This window comes from Neovison vison, chromosome 9, assembly GCF_020171115.1.
Source record: "Neovison vison isolate M4711 chromosome 9, ASM_NN_V1, whole genome shotgun sequence".
Taxonomy (NCBI): domain Eukaryota; kingdom Metazoa; phylum Chordata; class Mammalia; order Carnivora; family Mustelidae; genus Neogale; species Neogale vison.
In genome coordinates, this window is record NC_058099.1 from 26972290 (window position 1) to 26985658 (window position 13369).

General features: G+C 46.3%; 1 protein-coding gene across 1 annotated transcript in view; it reads left to right on the plus strand.

Annotated features, from left to right (window-relative positions):
- ABCA1 (ATP binding cassette subfamily A member 1) overlaps positions 1 to 13369 on the plus strand; it is a 128367-nt gene that overhangs the window by 35576 nt on the left and 79422 nt on the right. Inside the window, exon 5 of the mRNA XM_044265222.1 lies at positions 289 to 407. Within this exon, the coding sequence (XP_044121157.1) occupies positions 289 to 407 (119 nt within the window). The remainder of the gene's footprint in view (positions 1 to 288; positions 408 to 13369) is intronic.

Here is a 13369-nt window from a genome sequence, read left to right on the forward strand (position 1 = left end):
TGTGAGAGCTTCCTGGATGGAGGCACATGGGCTGGGCCTTGAAGGGTGGTAGGATTTGATTGTGTGGACACACAGGAAGAGCATTTGGGGCAGAGATGGTGGGTGAGCAGGTAGGAGCCTGGGGCATTGGTGCACCTGGGTGTGGGGAGCAGTAGGAGTGGACCAGAGCTGGCCTGTGGAACACCTTGTAGCCAGGCGGGGACATGTTTTCCTGACAGATAACTTCCTTCAAGCAGAGAGGCAGCGGGTCTAACCAGGGCTTTTCTTCTTTTCTTGCACCCCCTACAGTGTGTCTCGCCTGTTCTCGGATGCTCGGCGGCTTCTTTTATATAGCCAGAAAGACACCAGCATGAAGGACATGCACCAAGTTCTGAGGACATTACAGCAGTTAGAGAGTTCCAGTTCAAGTAAGCAAAAGCCTTCTGTGCACTGGCTCATAATTGGAAATTGACCTACACGAGGGTGAGAGGGCAGCCCAGGTGCCCTCGCCCTTGCTCTTCAGTGCTTTCCTAGGGAGCTTTCCTCCTCAGTGGCTGGGCTGTCCGCCCTCTCAGCTTCTCTGCAGGAGGTATTTGAGAAGAAACTTGGAAGACAATGAATATGCTGGCCTCCTCTGGGGAGACAAAACAGAAATCACCAGAGAGGAATGGCACAGGCCTGGCATTAGGGCAGTTGGGGGGTACGGGTTGCTGCCAACTCCCAATTTTTTTTTTTTTTTTTGGAGTTGCCCGTATGGTTGCAGTGAATGGACAGATTTATAGATGAGGGATGCTTATGTGCACGTAAGAGCTATTAAAGTTGCAACTTGATATGGATAGGTGAAAGGTAAGCCTTTATTTCTAAAAGGGAAATGCAGTTCATCTTCCACCTAGTCATTTGATTTCATGTTGATGGGCACTTGACTTCTGATCTTTTAAAAGTGAAGTCTTCATCTCTGATCTGGTTAAGTGCCCAGGGAGCTCCTTGCCGGCCACTGAGGAAGTGTGCAAGGAGCAGGCATGGGCAAGGGCAGAAGTTATGGTACAGCCTGCCAGGCAGTGGCCAGCCAGGGGGACAGTCTCCTGGGCATGGGCAGTCACGGCGTGCCTGGTTTGTAGAGAATTTAAAAGCAGTAGTGAAGCTGACTAAAAAGGGTCTGCTTTTTGTCATCACCATGTACCGGTGATTCTAAACAATGTCAGTCATAAATTACTCTCCATCTTGGGCCAACTGCTGCTCTGCTCTAACCAGGAAAGTACTTTTTACTTAGTTTGGTGTTTTAGGAGGGATGGGGAGGGTCAGCTTCTGCTGAAAAGCCTCACAGTTTGGGACCCACTTGGCAAAAGAAGAAGTGGTACAAAGTGCTAGACTTTCCACCAGACTTTAGCCTTTTCTTGGGAAGACAGAACTGTGCTTTCCCTGGGCAAGAGAAGAGGCATTGAGCAGCATGGTGCCTGATGGGCTGTGGGTGGCAGGGAGCAGGTGTCACTTCCACTCAGAGAGAGGCCTGGCTGTGCTTGGGCTCCTGGGTTAGTTGCAATGAGCTCCTGGCTGAACCTCTCTGGGCTGCATGGCCTGGCCCTCTGGGTGCTCTTTCCTTGCCCTATAGGCCCCTGATCTTGCACACACACCTCTGTCCCAGCATAGGACCCAGAGGTTGAAGCCACCATAGTGTCTGTCCTTTCTGATCTGCAGGAGGGCCCCTGCCTGGCAGACCAGAGACAGAGCCGGGGTTATTTCTCCTACTGTGGAGACTTAGTGTGTCCCATAGGAAAGAGTGCTAGGGTATATTACTTTGTAGCTTTGTGACTTTGTGAATAAGTCTTTAGACCCCTTGAGGCTACTCTTCTAATCTGTAGAGTGGGGACAATAGGAAAACCTATCTCATAGGATTATTGTGAGGAATAGATGAGATAACACATGTTACTGCTTCAAAACAGCACTCGACACAGAGGAAGCACTTAGGGAACATGAGCTGTGATTATTTTGAAGAGGTGACTTCTTGGCCAAAACAGTTTACCTCTCTGAGGCTTAATTTCATCAGCTGTAAGATAAGAAAAACTTGCGATGTAGAATGTCAGACCCGGCCCAGTGTCTGACACATAGTAGATGTCCGATCAGTGGGAGCCACTATTATTCTTAGGTGTCAGTGAGGCATTCCTGAGCACCTGGCCTTGCCCTCCTGCCTCTCAATGTCATGGCTGGGGAAACCGACTAACGGACGGAGCCGAGTTTCAGATCTTAGTGGGGAGTTCTTTCCACACAGATCCATTTTTCTTCTTTGAGCAACTGGAGACATGAGTTAGGGTGGAGAAGGCAAGACAAACCTGTGTCCAAAAAACTTTCTCGGCAAAGCTCTGAAGAGAGGATCTCCTCTGATTTTGATTATATTATATCAATGCTTATTACTTATCTCTGCCTTCACCCAGTCCATTCCCATCTCTGCCCTGCAGCTCCTTCCTAAATTGCTCCCACCTTTCTTTGCCTGTCTTGCATCACTAAGCCAGGCCTCAGGCTGGAGGGAAATGCACAGAAATGTTGCTTCTTCCTAGGTGAAATCAGTAACTTTTTGCCAAATTTCAATAACACTCTAGATTTCACAGAGAATCCAAGGCTGGGTTATGTCAGTATAGATCCTAACCTAGAGACCTGTGTTTTTCTGCACCGATGGCCCTATTCGCAATATGATAATGAGCTTAACCCTCTTAAACATCACTGTTAGGATTGGAAGTATCCTTGGTCCCGAGTCTTGCCCTCATCAACCTTCTCTACCACACACCCTCTCCCTGTGATGGGACCTACCTCTCACATAGCAGCTCATTTTGGGTAATAATAGCTCCAGTTAGCAGAACATATTCACTACCCTGCTATACCTTCCAGTGGATGAGGTTATTAATTTGATTTCCCTTGAAATATTTAAAGACAGCTCTTGTGGTTTTTCCCCCCTTTCTTCCTGAAGTCTTTAACTTTTCTAGGATAGATATCCTCCATTCTTCTTCTGGAATATATTTTCCTCCCTGATTTCTGCCTTTGTTCTGGCTGTGTTTCAGTGTGTTTATGTCCTTGAAGTTTATCAGAAATTACAATGGTTTTCCAGCATGGAGTAGAAGGGGATTTTTGCTTCCCCATTCTGAGCACTCTACATCTGTTAATGCAATCTAAGATTGCTTTGGACTTTTTGGCCTTCACGTCACACTGTTGACGCCTATTCCTCATGCAGTCAACCAGTATTGCAGGCTTTTAAATACACAGTATTGCAAGTTACTTGTTCTCCATTTCTTAATCACGCTGTTGGCCCTTTAAACCAAAAGGGAAATCATCTATTTCCTTTCTATTTTGCATTTTTAAATTCCCTGTGTTGTTTTGTCCTTCCTACACAAACCATTTTAGATTCTGATTTTGCCGTGTGTAGATTTGCTGCTGCTTATTGTTTCCTGTCATGTAGGAATTTGATAACTAGCTCTTTTTTGTTCTCATCCAGGTCATTAATAACTGGATTAAGGCAGGAGGTTTGGATCAGTCCACTGGAGACTAATAACCCCTTTGGACTACTCCTACTCAGGCTCTTACAGATTCACCAACCTATGGTGTCATCCGTGCTGAGCCCCTGCCCTGTGATCTACTTGGAGGACTTGTTATTTCCTCCAAGTTGGATTCATTGGACTATCCGCAGATAATGTGTGGATATGGAGATCTGGACTCAGATACTGTCTTCTAATGGTTTCCTGGACTTGAGCATCATTTTGTTTCTATTTATTGGATGAGAACTTAGAGGTCTTTTAGTTCATTTGCAGATAAATGGGTTGACTCAATCATTCAGCCAATATTTATTGAACCTAATATGTGCCACCCAGTGTTCTAGGTGCTGGGACACAGAGGTGTTCAAAACAAAATGTATCCAGTTCATTTGGAACTTCCATTCTAGAAAATAACCTGATCTAGAAGGGGGAGTTACTTTTCCAATTTGCACAGCCATGAGAATGTTCTTCTAGGAACGGAGCACAGGTAAATGTCTGCTGCTCCATGAAATTCTCTTTCTGCAGTGGTATCTTCTGCTGTTCTAGTAATCTTTTACCTGAGAAGGTCTCTAGTTTTAAGAATTAGCACAGACGAATCTAATTATTCTTGAAACCATCCTGATGAGAAACCCATATAAGAAGCCTCACAGAGGGGCCTTTACCCGATTTTCTCATCACTGGAACTTTTTGGACATTCTGTTATTTTCTTCCTAAACCTATGACTACACAGGTTGAGCAGAGGTTAAATTAATGTTTGGGAATCCATGTGAGGAGCATTCATTCTTCGTAAGTCCCCATGATGACTGTACCACAGTAAAAATGTAAAAACTGCACAAATTTTTGGACCTGTAGAAAAAGTGACAGGTTTAGATTCTGTCTCTGAGATGCAGACAGGCAAGGAAGAGTGTTTCTCTGAGTGTGTTTGATGTCATATCTGAGATTATTTCAAGAAGTATACAGATGACAGCTTTTAATTTTAACCCCTATCAAATTGCAACTTCATGGGTATTATCGCTTAGGGGGATGTTAAATGGAAAAAGTTAATTTAAAGAATACATTGTTTTCTGTGCATATGGTAAAACTTGTGAGAGCAGTTTGTAAAGAATGGAGAATTGGAAAATGCTGGTATAAGAGAAAGAATTTGGGGCTTTGTGTGAAGATTCATTTTGGGAACAAATTCAGGCTCTAGCCCTCATTATCTGTGAACCTTGAGCATGTTTAGATTATCTCTGACCCTCAGGATACCTAGAAAATAGAGATTACCCAAGGGTCATTGAACATGAGATCAGAGGACATCTGTGGATGGCTAATAGTGGGGCACAGCACAACTGACACACAATAAGTCTGAGTTGTCTTATCTTTCTTCTGTTCCTGGTGGACTGTTTGGTTTTATCAATTTGTTCAACCTCTCTGGGCCTCGGCTTTCTTTGCCTTGAAATTGGAACTTTGGCAAGACAACCTGAAAATGTTTCTTCTTGGAAACTTGGTCAGTTCTTGCAAGGGGTGAGGGGGATCAGCTGGGACTAGCCAGTGACGTGGCTATCCCCTAGACTGTAGTTCTCGAATGCAGGATGGGGCCTTATTCATGGCTCTATCCCAAGCATTAGCGTAGTAGCCAGTATGTGGTAAGCAATCAGGGGATCTTTGTGGAGTAAAAGCAAGAAAAAATACCTGCCCTTTCTCCTTCACAGAGTATTTTAAGGATCAAGTGAAGTGCTTGGAAAGGTGTAAAATCCCAGCATGTGTAATTTTCTAGTTAATTCCCTTATGTGAACCCAAGTCAATCAGGCTAAATAATAATGACAAAGGTTCTTCAAATAGTTTCAGCTTGCTTTCTTCCACAAGGTTCACCCCAGAACATTCTAGGACATGCTGTCGTGAGCCTGGAGGTCAGAAGTGGATTTATTGAGAAGCTAAGGAAGGTTCATCTTCCTCAGCCCCTTCAAAGGCCCTGGGAGAGCTTAGCTCTCAGAAAGTGTCTCAGTAGGATTTTTAAAAAATACTCTTTTTCATAGAGAGAGCCTCTCAAATCATGTCAGGCTCAGGCCTCACAGACCTGCATCTGCTCTTGCCAGAGGCCTTGTGGAGACAGGAAGAAGTGCCATCTTTTTTAGCCTCCCTCCTGGCCCTTCTCCTCAGGCTCTGTCACCACTGCAGCCCTCCTGCATCTCTTTGGTGAATCCGGGAGACTCAGATGGGGTGACTAGCTGACTGACCAGAGCCAAGGCTTCCCCACTGGGGCTGGTGGCACTCAGATCAGGACTGGGTCTGAGAACTGGGACTCAGATCAGGACTGGGAAAGCTCTCAGATCAGAGCTTTCCGCTCTGTCTTTCCTACTTATTTCCTTTTCAGCTATTTAAATGCATTGGTTAGTGCTACACACCACCAGGCTCTTCCTACTTCCTCCTCAGTAATTCTGCTCATACATCCACTTTACCCCAGTGTCTCATTCATTTCCCAAATCCTGGAATTTCCACTCCGCACACCTCTTCATCTGTAAATGGCCCCATGGCCCAACCCAGGCTCATCTTGAGTTTACACCAAGCACCATCAGCGCTTCCTGCTTGGCTGGACGCTGGGAAATGTACATCCTGGGGCCGAGTCTTGGCATACTGGGTGAGCCATCCTCACATCCCTATAAAGTTCCCAGCTCCCCCACTGTCCTCTGCTTTAGCCCATGGCTGCTCCCTCAGCCTCACCATGGCTTATCTGCTCCAGGACAATTCCTGTGCTTATGGAGGTGCCGTGGAAGTTCTCTGTCTTCTCAGCTCTGACCGGCCCAATGGAGAGGATTATGGTTGATGGGGGAAGGTTCTATGGCGTGGCTGGATGCTAGATCCCCAGCCTCCCCTGTGTAAGAGACTCAGCAACTTCCATCCTTAGCTAAGACCTTAACTATCCAGGGGTCAGGCCCTGTCCCAAATTACAGCCACCATAATGGTTTTTAACAGAAGCTGGGTAGGTGTTCTGTGGGACTTCAGAAGATCATCTTCTGGACCCGCTGAATCAGGCCAGGACGGGTAGGTGGGACAGTTGAGAGATGACTTTCAAGCTGTCTACACAGGGCTGGCAAGTCACACAGTTGTGTGGATGCCGTGTGTACTGCCATCCATGTGAATGACACTCCCTGGAGTTGGGTATTGCCTGGCCTATGCGGCTCTTTGCTGTGGCCTGGAGGACCTATTTCAGCACCTCCCAATGAGGACTAAGGTGACAAGTGGCCCCCTACTGCGCCTAGCCCAGGGACTTCTGAAATGCCTTCTGTCCAGGGTGTAGAGCCCAATGAAGCTTACGAGAACTTTTCTAGGAAGGAACAAGGAAGGGCTTTGGCCATTTTCACTGGGGTGGAGATGTCACTTTGGAAGTCATACCACATCATGGAGATTGAGAGTTGGAAAGCGGCAGGCATGGAGGGGAGGTCTAGGGCAGGGCTGTGTGCACCCCAACATCCTGACCTGGGCCTTGAGCTTCTCTGTCTCATCAGCTAGATTTTATATGTCAATGCCATAGGTGCCATTTTCTGTATGTCCACAGGGCAAATCTGGTTTTTTGGGCCTTTCTGATGTGATTCTGTAAGATTTCCATGAAATAAGTCCTCGGGTTATGCTGGATTTTATTAGGGAAATGGGGCCTAACTTTCTGAGTGTTGGATTTACTGGTAATACTGCGCTCTCACCTGTGGACCTTTGATTCTGCTCTGATCTTTGAAGTCAGGCAAACCTGATCCCCTGAGGGCTGGGCATGCTTTCGTGACCAGCAAGGTAGTTGGCTGTAGCAGGGAGTTGAGCGAGGAGGATATAAAACCGTTATCTTGTAAACATCCACTGGGTAGTATAATTTAGCTCTAAGGGAACACTTGGCAGCTGGCAGCCTTGGTCCAAATCCTGGCTTTTCTGCTTATCAGCTGTGTGACCCTGGATAATTCCGTAACACCTCTGTCTCAATTTCCTCAAAATGGAGATGCCAGTGATCTAATATGGGTAAAGCATTTAGTGCTGTGCTTGGCACGTAAGAGGCATCGGGCTTGTACTTTCGTTCACAGCATGGAACTACCATCATGGGAGGTGGGGGAGTTTGTTCCTTTTTATGTGCAAGAAGGAGCTGAAGTTCAGAGAGGAGAAGTAACTTGCCTAAAGCAGCATAGCTGGCAAAGGGAGGAAGAGGGCTGGAACTTCAGTCTTTTATACTTTGCTGTTACTGCATCCTAAAGAGAGCAGCCCTGGGGTAGCCAGAAACTTCCAAGGTCACAGGATAACAGGGTATGGATGGCTGGCATCAGCAAGGAGACAAGAGGGCTTCTGGGAGAAATACCAGACTTCCTCCACTTCCCAGCTTCACTGAGGAACAGGCATGGGTGGAAGGTTTCCCAAGACCCATCTAGAAAGAACATCCTGTGACTCACAGTCATTTCTCCTTCCCTGCCCGAACCCCTTCTTTCCATCTGGACAGCCACCGAAGTTGAGGCTGCAGCCCCACACTTTGTTTTCTGCCTTTGTGGGCCCTCTGTGAGTCATCTTTTGGGGAGATCTGATGACATATGTGTCAACATTATATCATCAGACTGGAAATTTCTTGAAATCTTTGCATGATTGCAATTCACGTTCTGCATGCACTTGTCGAAAGCTCTGATCTAGGGCCTGGGGTTTCATATTTTGGAATCTTTCCGACCTACTGTGAGGAAGTTTTCCCAGACCTGTCATGGCCAGGCTGTGTCCTGGAGCCTAAGCTGCTGGTTTCCATCCAGGGTGGGGGTCTGGCCCCGGCTAGGCTGTAACCAGGTAGATGCAGTGATGCACTGCTATGTTGAAATATTACTTGAACTGAATTGAATCAAAGGTCAACTTTACCCAGACAAGAATAGAAAATACAATTACACTCAATTACAGGACAGCATGTACTCTGCAACAGCAGACTGCCATTAAAAAGTTGGATTGTTAACATCAAGAATGGTATTTCATGTGTCTTGCTTTTCCAGTACAAGATTTATTTACCCTGTGGGTGGGAAAGAGCAGTTTGGGAGTCCAGTGTGCTTCTAGCTGAAAGCCTCCCATTTCCTGCCCTCTCATCACTGTTGTGTTGAGGCACAAAAGACAATCTTGGAGTGATACTTCCTCCAACAGATAAAGTTGCAGCAAATAATGGTACTGTTTTACATTTTAATACATTGTTACATTGAAGGCATAATTAGCAGGTTGGTATTATCTCCATTTTACTGATGAGGAAACAGGCTCAAAAGGGGCATGTCTGTTGCCTAAGGTCACAGAGTAAAGCCTTGACCCCAAGGCTTAGCATCTTTCCCCCTCACTGTGCTACCATGTTGCCTTATTCCAATACCAGGAAGCATGGGTGGCATCATCCATTTTTTGATGCCAAGAATGTGATGAAGTGATTTTAAAGAGTGAAGCGATTCATTGAATTCCCCATAAAGTAGAAAGAGCCAAAGCTTTTTACCCAGAGCTGACTGAATTCAAATTTACCACTTGCTTGCTCTTGGACCTTGAGCAGGGTATTAACGCCTCTGGGTCTTTTTCCACATTTGAAAAATGGGATGACACTTCCCGTAAGCTTGTTTTAGGCATTCTAGAAAAAGAATACATATAACAAGTCTGATGCTCTGTAAATGCTAATCACCTTCCTCTGCCCACAAATCACAACTCTGTCCCTATCTTGATGCATTTTATTTGTTTTGGAAGTAAGGGAAAGCTAAGTTATTTATACATTATATATATTAACAGTTATTCCTTAGTTCAGCCCTGGAAAGAAGCCCCTCTCAGCCCTTACTTCATTGTAAACTCATCTTCCTTTCCTCTCCCATGTTCCCTAGACCTCTCATGGTCCTAGGGCTAGTTACATTCCCAAGCAGCCTGGTGTTTGGAGTGTCTGGTCACATTTACAAGCTTATCAGAGAGCACTGATGCCCCAAACTCTCTTCTTTCCAGCTCTTTTTCTCTCATCTCTTTCTCTTTGATTCAGTCTTTCCTGTTCCTGGACTTTGTGCTTCTTCATACTTTTGGCCTCTTTCCTTCTCTTTGTTCTTTGCCTTTTCCAGGCATCTTTTCCCACCTTCCCACCTCCCTGACCTTCACTAAGCATTCTCCATGCACAATGTCTTCAGCTCTTTGCTTACTTTGTCTAATGCTGGCTCTTCGTCTCTACCACTCTCTCTCTTCAGGCCCAGAATTCACGTGGGCCGACGTGATGTCTGTTATCTTTCATCTCATATTATCTTCATTTTCTGCTGGGCTTCTAAAGCCAGCCCAGCTGCCTGTCACACTCACTGCATCAGGAGTGCTCCTGGCCAGTGTGAACCCATCACCCTTTCCCTTGGGGCCCCTGTTTGCACTTGTTCTTTGGGGATCTGTTTGCTGTTCAGGTTCTCACCAGCTGACTTTAGTCCTCATTCCAGTGGCTACCAACAGTCTGCCTTGCCCACTTCTCAGTAAGACATGGGTCTGCTACTGCCTCTGTAGATGTCTCTCTCCACTCCCTGATTTTAATGATGTCTGACTGTGGAGTTGCAGACATGGCTGGAGGCTCACAGGTCTGCCCCCTGATCCTTTCTCCATCTCCTCTTGGCAAGGACAGGGATCATGTCTTCATAGAGCATCTCGTTCATCCAGCCTTCAAGGAACACTGAGAAATATTGCTCCTTTAAACCACAGTACTAGTGTTTTGGGTTCAGTAGCCATTCTGTAGTTGTTGAATTAATACCCTATATTAAGGAATATATATATATATATGAGGAATATATATATATATATGTAAGGAATATATATATATATGTAAGGAATATATATATATATATAATTTTTTTTTTAAAGATTTTATTTATTTACTTGACAGAGAGAGATCACAAGTAGGCAGAGAGGCAGGCAGAGAGAGAGGAAGGGAAGCAGGCTCCCTGCTGAGCAGAGAGCCTGATGCAGGACTCGATCCCAGGACCCTGAGATCATGACCTGAGCCGAAGGCAGCGGCTTCACACACTGAGCCACCCAACAAGGTGGGTGGAATCCCCAAGGAATATATGTTTTGTAGGGTTAGAGTACTTATGTTGGTCTCAGGAGGAGAGTCCAGCTTCCCTGGCACTTGCTGCAGAGGGTTCAGGGAGCATAACCCTAAATATTCTGGTTTCTCTTGGGACCCCTTCACATAATTGTCATCTGTGACTTTGTCGACATTTGTTTTGAACTTGTTTAAAATAACCTGGGCTCCTAGTAAAGGTAAACCTCCATTTCTAGGAAAATGGAGGCTCAGAGAGCTTAGTGATCTCTCCAAGGCTACATGACTAGAAAATTCTAGAACTGTGGTTTGAACCAGGTTAGCCAGACTCCAGAACCTGAGACTGTTTGGTTATGCCTAAGTTATCCCCTCAGCAAGCCCTCACTGAAGTGAAGAAATCTGCTGTGTTGGGAGCCCCAAACCCCAAAGCAGAGAGGTTCTGAGGCTGTATACACCCCAAGCTCCTGGCCCCCTCTCACCTGTCCTAAGGAGTCACCTAGGGAGCAGCCACTCACTCTGTCTCACTCTGCTGCCCAGAGCCCCCATATTCCCAGAGAATCCCCAATCTTCCCAGAGAGGAGGGTCCAGCCATCTCAAGGAAGCTGCAGGTAGCTATCCTTGTAGAAGAAAGTAGAGGCCTAATATCAGGAAAAAAAAAGAAAAACCCTAACGAAAACACCTGAGTGTGCTTGTTACTAGCCCTTGTGTAGCAGAGAAATGTTTTAAGGTTTTGTTTGCATGGCCGTACAAGCTTAGGCTGAGTAAAGCCATGAGTTAGAATCCAGCCTGGTCCCCTCCAGGCCATTGCCCAATTGACAGGGTTAGGGCTGGGAGACCCTCCTGGGATCCTTTTAAGAAAAGTATCTATGGGGTACCTGGGTGGCTCAGTGGGTTAAAGCCTCTGCCTTTGGCTTGGGTCATGATCCCAGGGTCCTGGTATATCGGGCTCTCTGCTGGGTAGGGAGTCTGCTTCCTCCTGTCTCTCTGCCTGCCTCTCTGCCTAGCTGTGATCTCTCTCTCTCTCTCTCTCTGTCAAATAAATAAATAAATAATCTTTAAAATAAATAAATAAATAAAAATATCTGGGCCTTGGATGCCAATGTGCTCACTTTCTACGTCTTTTTTTTCCCTTCTGCCTCCTCCACCCACTTCTCAAGCTGCTGATTGCTGTGGTTCTTTTTCATGTTGAACAAAAGAGACTACAGGGATCTTGAAACTTGAGCTGGGGACTGGAGGGCACTGACCGAGAGTAACCCCAGCCAGCTCTGCGGAGGGCTTCCCTCCTCCGCCTTCCTGCTAGCCCTCCCTCTTCCTCTCGGGCCCTCCCCCTCCTTCCCGGTCCTCTGCTGGGCGGGAAAGGAGCAGAAACCATAATAAGTGGCCGAGAAAGCATTTGCTGGGTGCGGGGCCTCTGCCCTGGCTGCAGTGGAAGTGTTTCCTTAGCTTGGTCAGTGAGGCCTGGCCCAGAGGATTGGCAAGAAACTGAGGAATCTGCCCTGTTCTTGCTCAGCCCACAAACACACGTTTCACTTGTTTTGTTCTTTAGACTCCAAGATCCTGAATTGGTTTTTTTCTTCTTCTTTTTTCCTTTGCCCTACCTTCCTGCATGTAAGGCAAAGCACCTGGGGAAGGAGGCTGAGTTGCAAGGGTGGGGTATTTTGGTCCATATTGGAGAGATTGCATCAGGAAAGCTCTCTTTGCCTTTTGATAGATAGTGACTCTGAGTCTTCTCTGTGGGCAGCAGGGACTCATGTTGAATTTACCAGTCCAGCTCCGTGATGACCGTGCTCTGTGACAAGCATCTATACCTTCTCAGTTTCCAGTGTAAACTCTTGAGGGTCATCAGCTCTCTCCCTCTGAAAAGAGTGCTTTCCCATTCTTGATCTTGGTTTTCACAACAGCTTGTCAGTGGTGTTGGCTCCATTTCACATCAGAGGACACTGAGGCCCAGAGAGATAAAGGAAAGGGGAAAAGCAAGGTTCATGGCTCCACACTTAGGAAAGAGCAAAACCAGGACTTGAATTTGGATCTTCTGGTGCCTCCTCTGGGTTGGGCACTATTGTACTTTGAAATGACAAAGTCCTGGCCCTTGAGACATTAAAAAAAATTTTTTTGTTGTTTATTTATTTATCTGAGAGAGAGTGAGAGAGAGAGAGAGAATGAGCAGGGGGAGCAGAGGGAGAGAGAGAATCTCAAGCAGACTCCATGCTGGGCACGGAGCCCTACACTGGGCTCGATCTCATGACCCTGAGATCATGATCTGAGCCCAAACCAAGAGTCAGATGCTTAACCCACTCGGGTACCCATGTGCCCCTCTTCTGGCAAAAAGCTGTGTGCCTCGACAAGGGTAGATCCATCTGTGTGCTGTTTGAGGGAAGTAAAGGAGGCTATTAGAACACAAAGGACCTCCTAACCCAGCTTGAGGGTGGGAAAGTCTAGGCAGGCTTCCTGGAGGAGATGACTCATGGACCAAGTCATTAAAAAAGGGGGGTGGGTGGGTAGGAATTAGCTAGGCCAAAGGGGGAAGAAGGGCTGTTTTAGACATTTGAATTTCTTTATATTCTTGGCTTCTCCACTCATTTTCCTGCCAGCTATATAATAGAGAAGATGGAGACCAGAGGTACAAAGCCACCCCATTCTGGCCCCCACTATACTCCTTGGTCTTCCCTGACCCATTTTACTCCCCATATCTTAGGTTTTGAGGAATCTTCTGTATGTTTATCTGCTTGTTGATTTATTTATTCAGTGAAGAACATTTATGGGCACCTAGTATGACTATAGCACTACAACTTCAGGGTGTCCTGGCTCTGCCATGCTGAGAGATCTCCCCAGCCACAACCTCAAGAGATTTTTGGCCCCTTGTCCTTTTCCA